The following is a 12,970-nucleotide window of genomic DNA, read 5'->3' on the forward strand; positions in this document are numbered from 1 at the left end:
TCTCAGATAATCACCATGGCCAAGTGTAGAAGACACTTCAATGACCACAGATTAACAGGGACCCCTGACCCACCAGGTAGTGTAGTGGCTTATGTTATGCTCTTGGGTGGCTCCCTTCATCTCATTTGGGCTTATTCAGAAAATCCTCTGGTCAACAGCAAACCATGCTGCTGAACTATCTGTGCTGCCCTTTTCACAGGACCCAAGATTTGCCCTCTGAGCAGGCTGCTCTTGCCCATTCCCTGATGATGGGGCAGTCTCTGGTGCTTTGCATGTTGGTGGGGACATGTGTCCCTCCAGTGTTGTTGGGCTGCAGCCACCATTGTACTAACCTGCATGTTCAGTGGCTAGAGAGGATGGGATTTGTAGTCTAATAATATCTAGAGGCCCACAGGAAACAGTCCCTGGATTATAAGGTACAAAGTGGGTCAGGAAAAAAGTTACGTGCTTTGTCTGAAGGGCAATTCATCTCCGAAAGATCTTATTATTTTCGACAATGTCTGTTCACCGCATGCTTCTGTTTCCTTGCTAGAAAGATAAATGAAGTGGTGGAAGACAAAGTTTCATTGTTCAAAACACCTTTCAGGCACCAGCTGCATTTTCTCTCTTCTGAAGGATGAGGAACCCTTTTGTCTGTCAGGTCCAGTGTTGGCTGGGGAGAGAGAGAGATTTAAAACATACACACATACACAAAAAATCTGAAACAAGACATCTGAAGCCCAGAAAGGGCATTACTCTCCTTCAGGAAATAGCTAAAAGAAACTTGTAATTTTGAGTCACAGAGTTGTGTGTGCAGGGGGAGAGGCTCCATGCTTTTTGCACCAGTCATTTCCCCACACACAAAAATCTCTCCCACTAGCTGTATTTTCATCCTTTTTTCAGGGGTTGCTGGATGAGCTTTGCTTTCACAATAAATATACACCTGTTTGGGGGAAAGCAGTCAGAGTAAGTCTGAACCAAAAAAACCAGTCTGCCACTAATTTGTTTAAAATTACTGCCCTCCACAGCAAGGCTGCTTTTCCATATTATTTGAAAACAAGGCTGTTTGAGGTTTATTGTTATCTACATTTGCATGTAATCTCTAATTTGCCCCTGACTTGACTGCAACACCAAGTCAGCTGGGGATCAGGAGGACCCTGTAATTTCCCTTACTTTCTAAGTGGGTGGGGGCTTTGTGGGTTACAGCTTCCTTGCACTCATTGAAGCAGGTGAGAGCAGAGAGTTAAGTACATTCCCCCAGCCAACTTAGCTGCATGTGTATATCTGCCAGCCCATTTGGCTTCCATTTGCTTTGGGCTCATCTTATATTTATAATGTTTGTATTAAACTGGGTGTTTTGTTTTTGTCCTGTTTCCAGTGCTTTCCGTTTTCTCCTCTCTCTTTCCTTGATATTTTGTGGCGGGTGTGAAGAGTGCCTAGGAAATCCCAGAGCTGTCTAAGCTTATGAATCTAATGAGACTATATAAAGTTTAACGGCTATGGCAGAGCTTTAGAAAGTCACCTCGTGAGATGCTCTGTTGTAAAGCTTCTCTTGCGGCTGTGCTCAATAGAGTGGATTAGCCTAGTTTGAGCAATGTTAAAACAAAATATGTCCTCCATTTTGCTTGCAAATTTCTAACTCAATGCTCATTCCAAGGTAGAAAAAAGCATTTGGCAAACTGAATTACATCCTCATTTTCTGAAGAACATTTTGGCAAATCATTGACATTTTCATCTGTTTACCATTCTCCCCTCCAAAAATAGTCTTTTGTCTTATCTACACAATTACTTCACAGTGCTAAATAAAAGCATATTTGATATGCCTCTGACTTCTACTGTGTCCACTGACTACGGTAAACATGCTTATAATGCCATGAACAAGTGCACCCGTTTCAAAAAAGGGAGCTGCTGCCATGGAGGTGCATCTGCCCTCTTTGAACATGCACACTTAATAGATAAGATGGCAGGGTATTATTTTTTCCTGTAATGTTTTCTAATGTGAAAAGTGTTTTACAAGTCTAATGTCATTCATACTTGCCTGTGAGACTGAGAAGTAACCAATTGTTGCTGGTGTAACTCAGTTGGTAGAGCATGAGTCTCGTAATCTCAGGATCATGGGTTCGAGCCCCATGTTAGGCAAAAGATTCCTGCATTGCAGGGGGTTGGGCTAGATGACCCTTGTGGTTGCTCCAACTCTACAATTCTATGATTCTGTGCCCAAGAACAGTCAATGAGCTGCAGGGCTGAGTAGGAATCTTAATGGGGCTGTACTATGTCCATGGACATAGCCAGGATTTTTGTTAGGGGGCAGGCTTTTGTTAGGGGAGGCAGAACCTCAAATGTGTAATGATTTGTATTGATTTTGATTGATTTAGGGGGGCAGATGGCCCCCTGCCCCCCTGGCACCTGCCTGCCTGTCTCCACCTCTTCTCCCTTGTCCCTTCCCCTTCTTCATGTAAAGTTATGATGAAAGCATCTTAGACTTAGACTACCGTATTCAGGAAAGAGCAAGAAAGAATGTTCTTAGCATGAATCTCATTAAGCTTATTTCAGTTTTATCCTGCTTTAGCTTTAGCTCCTGAGAATAGTGAAAGTGCCGAAAATTTCTTTGGTGATGGCGGACAGAAATTCTAAATGTGCAAACATTTCAGAGCCCTGTTTTGCTTAATGGTTTAGCAAGTATGTGAGAAGGGTCCAGAGAGGAGTGTGTTCCCTCTGCCCCCCTGTCGCAGGGCCCGTTTCCTTCCAATTTGCAGAAGGTGGTCAGAAGTAGGGAGCCTGCTGTGCTTTGGGAAAACCTTTGCACACTTGAGAGTCGTGTTTGTCCAGGGATCTGAAATGCATGTACAGAAGTCTCCCTGCTTCAGAAGATTGCGTTCCCTGTGCTAAAAGGTTATGGGAAAGGTGACAGAGGGATGCAGCTCTTGGGCATGTCCCTGCTGCTGCCTGTCCCACTCTTGCGTTTCCTGTGCTCAAAATGTAGTGCTTGAAGATGACTTAAGGCATTTGTCTTTCAAGGCCAAGGCTTGCACTCAAATCATTTCCACCACAATGTCTTTCAGTCTTTGCCCTTTAAGAAAGGGAGAAAGATCCCTGGTTCCTCTCCCAGAGCTGCAGTCCAGTCCTCAGTATCTTGAAAAGCAGTTTAAGTACATGTGGTAGATATAGTGCCCCTTAGTGCCCCTTCCTACATTGCAAGGACTGTGGGTACATGTGTGTGACTATGCTGTGTGCTTCTGAGATTCCCTGAAATTTGTAAGTGCCTTGCTAAGCTTTTCCTGATGACTGTGTACATGTCATGGGAAAGTGTGAGAGGTCCCCGTTATCTGTGAGTTATACTTGAGGTGAAAGAAAGACTAGTATGGCTCCAGCATATTTTGGGGGACCACCAGGAGTTCACTAAGTGTTGTTGTTGTTTAGTCATTTAGTCGTGTCCGACTCTTTGTGACCCCATGGACCAGAGCACGCCAGGCACTCCTGTCTTCATTTACTAAGTATATGAACATATATCTGCTAATTCGCCTGGTTGTGTGTGAAATATTTATTAACTACCCTGCATTGACATGCATGCTGTCCCATGGTCAAGCTTTGAAAACAAGTGACAGCTTGAATAATGGATGTACATTTATTTCTTATGCCTTCCAATATTTACAAAGTGAGAGGGTGCTTTGTTTTCTTCCCCTCCCCTCCACCTCATGCTGTTCTGCTCAGCATGCCTACATTCAAGAAACTCAACAGCAACACAGTATTCAGATCTAGATGTGGATAGATCTGGATAGATCCAAGAAATGGATAACCTCTCCTGACTATTTGTTGTGTGCATGTTGAAAAGGCTGTTTTGTTTTTAAAAAGAAAAGCCTAGACTGGATATTGAACCTCAAACAATGTTTGATGTTAATAAACCAAACCCACTTCTAACTTTAATAATTCATGTATTATTTCATAAGTAAAGAACAAACAAATGTTCAGGAAAGAGATCTCTTTAAGGGGAAAAATAAGATCTTCTTATTTCTTTTGTATCATAAAAAGCCTTTTGGCTGAATACATGATTGTTTTTTATTTATGAAACAATGCATGAATTATTAAGACGAAGCTAGATCCGTGTTTGGTTTAATGAGATGAAAAACTATTTTAGGCTGAATCTCTGCGACTTGTTGTGGACATTTTTATATGTTCACCTTTTTGCAGCTTTTTAAAAAGTAAGTTGCAGATTTATGCATGCCGTTAATAAGCATTTAATTTGAAAATAACATTACTGATTTAGGCACACTAATTCAGTCAATGTGTTGACAGTTAAGGGCAAACTATAAATTATAGTGGCTTCTCTGCTGTGTAAAGAGCTCTCATTGATTTAGAGAGCTGGTAAGTGGCACAACATTTAGCAGTAAACCAGGATCATAAAACTACGTATTCTTTTCAGTATTGGCTTTCCTGTATTGTGCTGATGGAGGTATATATAACTCTAAGTACAGAAGTGTAGGTATGCCAAGAGCTGAGATCATGTTGATTGCATAAGGTCTGGAGCATGACATCTGTGAGTTGGGAAGTCCCCAGTTCAACTCTTGCCTTACCATGAATTCTCTCAGGGTTGGTTTTGGCAACCCTCCCATCAGTAGTCTGGGGATAGCAATACTGGCCTGACCTGTTGTAAGGGTGACTAAAGGCTTGTTCACTTTCCCGATGTCTAGAAAGCATGGGTCCAAGGGTTTCCCCAGGGACAAATGGAAGTGTGGATGAGCCCTGAGTAACATTTATCTTATAGACCATCAGATCAGGAGGTTGAACTCCACAACTTCATATTGCCGGTAGAGGATTGATATTAAAGGACAGGATTTAGCTTTCTACCTGACATGCTAGTTTTCTATGTGGAGGTGTTTTTTCTTGTTGTTTTTGGAGGTGGAGGAGCATTCTATCATGCACTTCTACTGTGCACTCTGAAACAGTACAGCCTAGAAGCAGTTTTGCCAAATGGTAGAGCAATGATGGGAAGCTATGGCCCTTCAGGAGTTTGTTTGACTTCAGTTCCTATCAGCCCTAGCTGGAATGGGCAATGGTCAGGGATGATGGGTTTTGTAGTTCAGTAATATCTGGAGGGCCACCGGTTGCGCCCCCCCCCCCGTCTAGAAACTCTCTAAAGTGTTATATAAATGCTTGCTTCTGTTACGTTAACAACCATGCTTGGGAGTCAGAATGGTGGATAAAGTCAATTCAATTCACATTTAAAGCCAAACCTGCTTAATCCACACTTTGCAAAATGATATGAGAACTGAAACACAGCCATCCTTCTGGACATGACAATCTTAGTCAATTTTGCATGGAATGATTCATTTAATCTCTGGGGGGAAACACCCGTGATTGCAACAGGTTTTCTCTAGATATGTTCCAAACTGATGCATTTCCAAGACACCTGGTCTGGAGTGAGGGTCCTGTGACATATAGCATGAGAGGTAATAACTAGCCAAGAGCTGGGTGGGAGGTAGAAATGAGGGTGAGGAAGTGATGGTGAGTGACTGAGGGCACAAAGCAAGTGAGAGGTGAAGATTTTAGAGACACGAGGTATTTCACTGCCAAATATATTCAGAATCTTTGAACTGCATATGTGCAACACACTCTGTTTTTGGTTGGTTTCAGGAAGCTGCAGTCATGGTGGAATTGCAAATGCCAGCCAGCCCTTTGTGATTCAACTAAACTGGAGAGGATTTGACTACAAATATGGTGCCTGGGGAAGGTATACCTCTCCCCTGAACCCTGAAAAGGAGCTCTATTGGGTTGCACCACTGAACACTGATGGAAGATACCTGGAATATTATAGACTTCATGATTCCTTTGATAATTTATTGCTGTTCAGATACTCTAATCAATTCAGAATTCTATATGGCCAGGGCAGTGGCATGGTTGTTTACAACAACTATATGTATTTTAACCAACATGGCTCAAGAGATATGAGCAAACTAGATTTAAGCACCAATACTGTGGTGCTGAAGAAAACTCTTCCAGATGCTGCTTTTAACAATCGGTTCTCATATGCAGGGGTGTCATGGCAAGATCTGGATTTTGCTGTGGATGAGAACGGATTGTGGGTAATTTACTCAAAAGAAGCTGGCACAGGTAATATGGTGATTAGCAGACTGAATGAAACAACTCTTGAGGTCATCCGTACATGGGAAACGAGGCAGTACAAGCCAGCCGTGTCCAATGCTTTTGTTGTATGTGGTGTGCTCTATGCCACAAGGCCCATCAATACTAGGAAAGAGGAAATATTTTACACATATGACACAAACACAGGAAGAGAAGGCAGAACAAGCATCACTCTAGATAAAATGCTAGAAACAATTCAGAGTATCAACTACAGCCCTGTAGATGGTAAACTTTATGTGTTCAATGATGGCTACCTTGTTCAGCATCAGTTAACCTTTCAACCTCTTCCACACTAAAATTGAAGCAGAGGAATAGGGAAAGCAGAAGTCTGGCCTGTTTGTACCTCATTTGTACCCAATATTGCTGCTACATTTCTGAGGGGCGAGGGGCAGAAATGTAATACTGTATTAACTCATGGCAACATACAGGCTCTATCCATGCCACCTACTTTTGGAAAAGTTGGGGCAAGGTCCAGCCAATGTTGAACACTTAAATTTCAATTATTTCACCAGCAGCTAATTAAGCTTTTGCTTATCTTTCCCATTGAAATGAGCAGGACTTTGAACTGCTTGAGCTTGGCTTGATTGTGCCCATAACGATACGCCTTGCAGCTCCTGGTTCAGACCAATTGTCCCTTTAGGTCAGTGTTCTTCCTGTGTGTGATGCGCAGATCTGTTACTAGAAAAACAACAACAACCTGGTCTTTTTGGATTGGGGCAGGGGAATAGAGTCATTTCTACTCCATATCATTTGCTATGCAGACTTAAAACATTTCCTCTTAAAGCACCACCACTGTTATTACATTTCCCCAGCGCTCAAATTGCAGTAGTTCATTGCAGTGAGAACTTGGTTCTGCTCCCGGGCTGCAGTTTGTGTGTGTCATAAGCACCACTTGGTTAGCTTTTGTGATATCAGAATGACAAATGACAACTCCTTGTCTGTACTCCCTCCCCTTCTCCTGTGCCTTATAGTGACATGTTTTAGACATGATTTTATAGTTTTAAAATATTGTTTGAATGTCATCAACACTCATCTAGCCTTGCTAACAAAATGATGAAATGTTTTAAAGGGGAAAGTGATATAAATTGTAGACTGAGGACTCTTTCATCTTTCTGGTGCTTTGCCAATTTCACTTTGGATAGTAAGAATAGTAAGAAACTGATAACGCTTTTGGGGACAGGCCCTTTATGGTTACTACCCCTCTCCACTGACTCCCACAAGTATATATTGTGAAATCTGGATGGGGCCTTAAAGTTATTGCTCAGGGATATGTGGAAGGATCACAAAGGAAAAAATACAGTTAGTGGATAAGCACATGAGACACACTCCTTTTGTGAAAGCCCAGATAAAGAAATTAACGAGAGTTACACAGCAAAGGATTGTTATGTTCATTTCAATGAGGTTTGCTCAAGAGAACAATCCACAAGGTAGATTGTGACCTTTATGTCCACACAACATACAGTAATGCAAACCAGGGTGTATGCAAAACAATTTGCCACTAATGTAAAAGTACTGCCAATTTTAGCCAAATATTCATCTGAATCTTTGGATAGATTCCAGTCCTCAAGCTTCTTGATGTAAAAGAGTCCAGCAAAGGTAATAAAGATTTAGGCCAAATGAATCCTTCCTTTTTTGGACTGGAATATATAAAAAATGGTGCATTGCTGTTGTCCCTACTTTTAGAGGAAATGGGAGAGAAATACTGATTGGTTTATGAAAGGGGGGGGGTCTTATTTGTGACATTTTGGACAATAAATTCCAAGATGCTGTGCAAACATTTGTAAACCCCTCTTTTGTTGTAATCAATGAGTGAATTGGTTTTGTAGCAAGAAATTCTAATATGCTATGCCATCTTTTGCATTTTTATTAATTATGAATAATTGTGATTAGAATTTTGAATGAACTACATACAGTAAATTTTCTGTGACTTCTGTATTTTGTAAATAAATGAAAACTCTAGACCACCATCTAATACAGAATTTAGTGTGCTTCATCTTACAACTGCCTCTCTTCTACTTGTTCAATAGTTTCTTCCTGCCCACTTCTGTTTACCATATAAATTTCAAATAATGAATGTTAAAAAAAACCTAAAAATTAAAAGTAGATTGATAATAAAACATGGAAGTAGTGTTAGCTTGGAAACTATAAGTGCAATTGCATAAATGTGATGCTTTGCATTATTCATGTTGAATGTGGGCTTATATTTATTTGGCACTGAATGTTGCAGAAAATGCATAGCTTTACCACTGGTCTCATTTTTATTTTATTTTTCAATAAACTATATTTAGGCAAAGAAAAATGAAATGGAATTCTTTAGTGGGTGATGTTATTTCTGACAGATAGTCTAGGAAACAGCTTGGGCAAATTCCATTTCAAACCATGAGGCTCACACGCCTCTAGACATGGTGGCTTCTGTGACTCCTAAGGAAACCCAAATGGATGTGTACAAGTAAACTGTGCAATCTGTCAGCAAATTTTGTGCGTATTACACACTTGGATTAGAATCTTGGAAAGGCCAGCTCAACTGACCTCATGAGCGTATTTCTTACCAATGTGGCCAATCGATATCGGACAATTTTATTCAGACTGAAGATCTGAATGTTCCTCCATCTGAAAATGTCCTTCCGTACCACCCATGAGGCCAGGTGAAGTGACCACCTCAGGCAGCAGGATCCAAAGAGGCAGCAGATCCTGAATCATAGAATCATAGAGTTGGAAGAGACCACAAGGGCCATCCAGTCCAACCCCCCGCCAAGCAGGAAACACCATCAAAGCATTCTTGACATATGCCTGTCAAGCCTCTGCTTAAAGACCTCCAAAGAAGGATACTGCACCACACTCCTTGGCAGCAAATTCCACTGCCAAACAGCTCTTACTGTCAGGAAGTTCTTCCTAATGTGTAGGTGGAATTTTCTTTCTTGTAGTTTGAATCCATTGCTCCATGTCCACTTCTCTGGAGCAGCAGAAAACAACCTTTCTCCCTCCTCTATATGACATCCTTTTATATATTTGAACATGGCTATCATGTTCAACCTTCTCTTCTCCTGATGTAGATCTTTCTCTCCCCTGGAGGGGGCACCATTTTCTGGTTTGACTTAGGTGCCAAAATGTATTGAGCTGGCCCGGTTCCATATAGAAAATTGGAAGCCAGGGAGAAAAGTTCCAACCCTGTCCTCTCGCTGTCATCAGGTTTTCTAGGCTGAGGAACTTCTGCATGGCATAGCTTTTTATCTAAAAGTGTGTGGAATTACCGTAACTTAAAAGCTACTGTCACATTTGCCCGACCACCTAGTTTGATAGGAAGCAGCATGTACTGTGCAGCAACTAGGGATTCAGAAATACCGATTGCATATGTACACTTAGCAGAGAGCTGTGCTTGGCCAAAAGCCCCAGTTGATTAGCACACACTTTATCAAACCTGTAAAATGGGCCTAAAAGTCTGTGCTTATGCAAAGAAGGAGGAGGAGGAGGAGGAGGAGGAGGAGGAGGAGGAGGAGGAGGAGGAGGAGGAGGAGGAGGAAGAAGAAGAGGAAGTGTTTACACTGCCATCTTAGTGGGAGATGGAATCCCCATTTTTGTGTTATTGAGAGCTGGTGCAACTTAATCACCAGGAGCACATGTGTGAGCCTGGAAGTACCTGATTCAAATGGCACTTCAGATGATAGAAATGATAATAAATTAATATAATCACCATTAAGTTTTATCAAGGATGCATCCATTGTGCCCCCCCCAATTCTCTTTATCTTGACCATGTCTCTCTCAGAGAGGTTTGGCTGAGAAATAGTGACTGGCCCAAATTAGGGTTGCCAGTGAAAATCTGGACAGAAAAGTTGAGCTTTTTGGCAGAATCACAAAAATGGATGCCATACATTTGAGCTATTTTTATGAAAAATTGGCAAAAATGACACTGCCGACATGGGTTGCCGTACATTTGGATTTTCCCAGACATTTTGCCGATTTCTGCCCGGACACTGCTGCCAACTGCAATATTCTGGATAAGTCCAGAAAATTCCAGATGTATGGCAACCTTAGCATCATGCAGAAAATGTAATGGTTGAGGAGGGATTTGGACCAAGGTGTTCCTGCTTCTACTTTGACAGTTTATTCAGTCAACACTGCTTTTCATGACCACAAATCTATTAAAGTAGCCTTAAGCAAGCCTCGAAGCTATGAACATGAGTCTGACCAAACTGCGGGAGGCAGTGGAAGACAGGAGTGCCTGGCGTGCTCTGGTCCAGGGGGTCAAACGACTAAACAACAACAACAAAGCAAGCCATTGTTTTCTCAGTCTCAATTCAGCTTCTGCAAATCGTGTGGCGGGCATGTGTTGCAGCGAGACCTGGCAACCAAACCCCTGTGTTTTGGGTGGGTACGATTGGATAGCCACAACACCCTATTGGTAGTAAAATAAAAAAAATTCCTTCAGTAGCACCTTAAAGACCAACTAAGTTTTTATTTTGGTATGAGCTTTCGTGTGCATGCACACTTCTTCAGATACAGTGAAATGGAAGTTTCCAGGCACTTATGTAGAGAAGGGGTGGGGAGGGGTGGCCATCTCAACCCTTGCTTTTTCATGCAAAACCATTTGCAGTCGTTTGCGGTCATCTACAGCTATCAGTCAGTCAATCACCCATTTCCACCACCCTTCTGAGTGATCCCCCCTCCCCATCCCCACCCCTCCCCCCTCCCCATCCCCACCCCTCCCCACCCCTTCTCTACATAAGTGCCTGGAAACTTCCATTTCACTGTATCTGAAGAAGTGTGCATGCACACGAAAGCTCATACCAAAATAAAAACTTAGTTGGTCTTTAAGGTGCTACTGAAGGAATTTTTTTTATTTTACTTCGACCCAGACCAACACGGCTACCTACCTGTAACCCTATTGGTAGATCCCTTGATGCTGGGTTTAATCTGACCAATGGGATGTTGCTAAAATGGATCAAGGGACCTATATATGCCCATGCACCTGACTCCTCTTTTGGTCAGTGCATCAGAACGTGACCACTGCGAGCCAAAAGAGAGAGCGATATAACTTCGACGATTACGGTGATCTGTTTCCATTTATTCCCTTATTTCCCTGTCTTTTCCTTCATTTAGCATTTCCCCATAATTCCCCACCTCCCCTTCCTGTTTTTTCCCCTTCCCCCACAAGGGGCTTTGCCCCCTGGGGCTTCGGCTCCTTGAGCCAGAGTCCGCCACCGCTTTGGTGGCGGATGGCTGCCTTTAGCGGCTTGCTCCTTTCTCCCAACCTGCGGCTGTAGTGTCGGGGCTCGAATTTCCTTGCGGACTGAGACATCAGGAGAGTCCCCTCTCCTAACTGCTGTTTAAACTGTTGTCGGGCGGGGGGATTTTGCCAGGCTCAGGAACCCCCCCTCCCCCTTTTCACGCCAGTGCGTCCACCATTTCTGTACCTTCTTGGAGGGGATGTCACTATCGGCATTTTTGGTGGGAGCGCCATCTTAATTCCGGCGCGGCAGCCATCTTGTTTTGGCGGGAGCGCCATTTTAGCTGTGCAGTGCAATTGTAGTCTTGCCAATTAAACTATTTTAAGTAGTGATGCCTGTTAAACGCAACCCGAGTCCGGTGCTTCTTTCCAAAAGGGTAATTAGAGGCCCATCTCAGGCCTTGCACTCAGTGCAATCCCCACCATTGCCCCAGCAAACACTGGATTGATTGTCTACAATCGTGGCTGTAAGAACAAAAATTAGAACCCATGATTGGAATGTAGAAATAGAGGGATACAATCTAGTTCAGAGAAATAGACCAAACAGGAAAGGAGGAGGGGGAGTGTGAAGAGATCCAGGATTTAAAACTTCAAAGCCAAATTGAGAGTATCTGGGTCAAAATTAAGGGAGAAAAAAATAACGGTCATCTCATTGTGGGAGTTTACTTTAGATCCCCAAGTCAAACTGAGGACACAGATGATGACTTCCTGGAACAGATGACCAAGCATTCAAAAGGAAGTGAGATAGTAGTAATGGGGGATTTCAACTATCCTGATATTTGTTGGATGTCAAACTCAGCCAAGAGCATAAGGTCGAACAGATTCCTCACTGGCCTTGCAGACAATTTCATTGTCCAGAAAGTGGGAGAAGCAACAAGAGGATCAACCATTTTAGATCTGGTCCTAACCAATAGTGATGACCTGGTTAGTGGGGCAGAAATGGCAGGATCATTAGATGGGAGTGACCATGCTCTTCTGGAGTTTATTATTCGGTGGAAAGGAGCAATCAAGCCATAGCTGCCAAGTTATCCCCTTTTTAAAGGGATTTTTCCTTATGCTGAATAGGCTTCCTCGCGAGAAAAGGGAAAACTTGGCAGCTATGACAAGCATACTAAGACTCAAATCCTAGACTTTAAGAAAGCCGACTTCAGAAAACTTAGGGAAACGCTGGGTGAAATCCCATGGACAGTAATACTAAAAGGGAAGGGAGTTCATGATGGTTGGGAGTTTGTTAAAAGGGAGATATTAAAAGCACAACTTTTAAAGGCAATACCAATGAGACGGAAACATGGAAGGTGCCTAAAGAATGAGGGAATGAGAGAGGACTATAAACACTTTTTCTATTTGACCCTGTAAGATCCAGGCTTCTCTTTTCAATCCCGACGACCATCTTACGGGACATCGATCACATGAAGTTTTTACTGGTGGATGCAAACCCCTTGGTTTCATCTATATTTTACAGGCCCTTAAACTCAGGGCCGCTTTCCTGGCCAACCAGCCAGGCCCTAGTCCTATGTAAATTCCTGTTATATTTTTAGCCAACATGCATTGCTTTCGCCTTTACCTAACCAGTTGCATTTACCTGGATTTTATATTTAATGTTCTAATTGTATTTGTTGTAGTTTTATT

General features: G+C 42.5%; 1 protein-coding gene across 3 annotated transcripts in view; it reads left to right on the forward strand.

Annotated features, from left to right (window-relative positions):
- OLFM4 (olfactomedin 4) overlaps window positions 1–8,081 on the forward strand; it is a 37,974-nt gene extending 29,893 nt beyond the window's left edge. For all 3 annotated transcript variants that reach the window (XM_035101288.2, XM_035101290.2, XM_035101289.2), the window contains exon 6: window positions 5,611–8,081. In XM_035101288.2, coding sequence (XP_034957179.1) covers window positions 5,611–6,413 — 803 coding nt within the window. In that variant the 3' untranslated portion in view covers window positions 6,414–8,081. The remainder of the gene's footprint in view (window positions 1–5,610) is intronic.
- The last annotated feature ends 4,889 nt before the right edge of the window (window positions 8,082–12,970 follow it).

The sequence above is a fragment of the Zootoca vivipara genome, chromosome 8 (assembly GCF_963506605.1).
Source record: "Zootoca vivipara chromosome 8, rZooViv1.1, whole genome shotgun sequence".
Classification (NCBI taxonomy): Eukaryota; Metazoa; Chordata; class Lepidosauria; order Squamata; family Lacertidae; genus Zootoca; species Zootoca vivipara.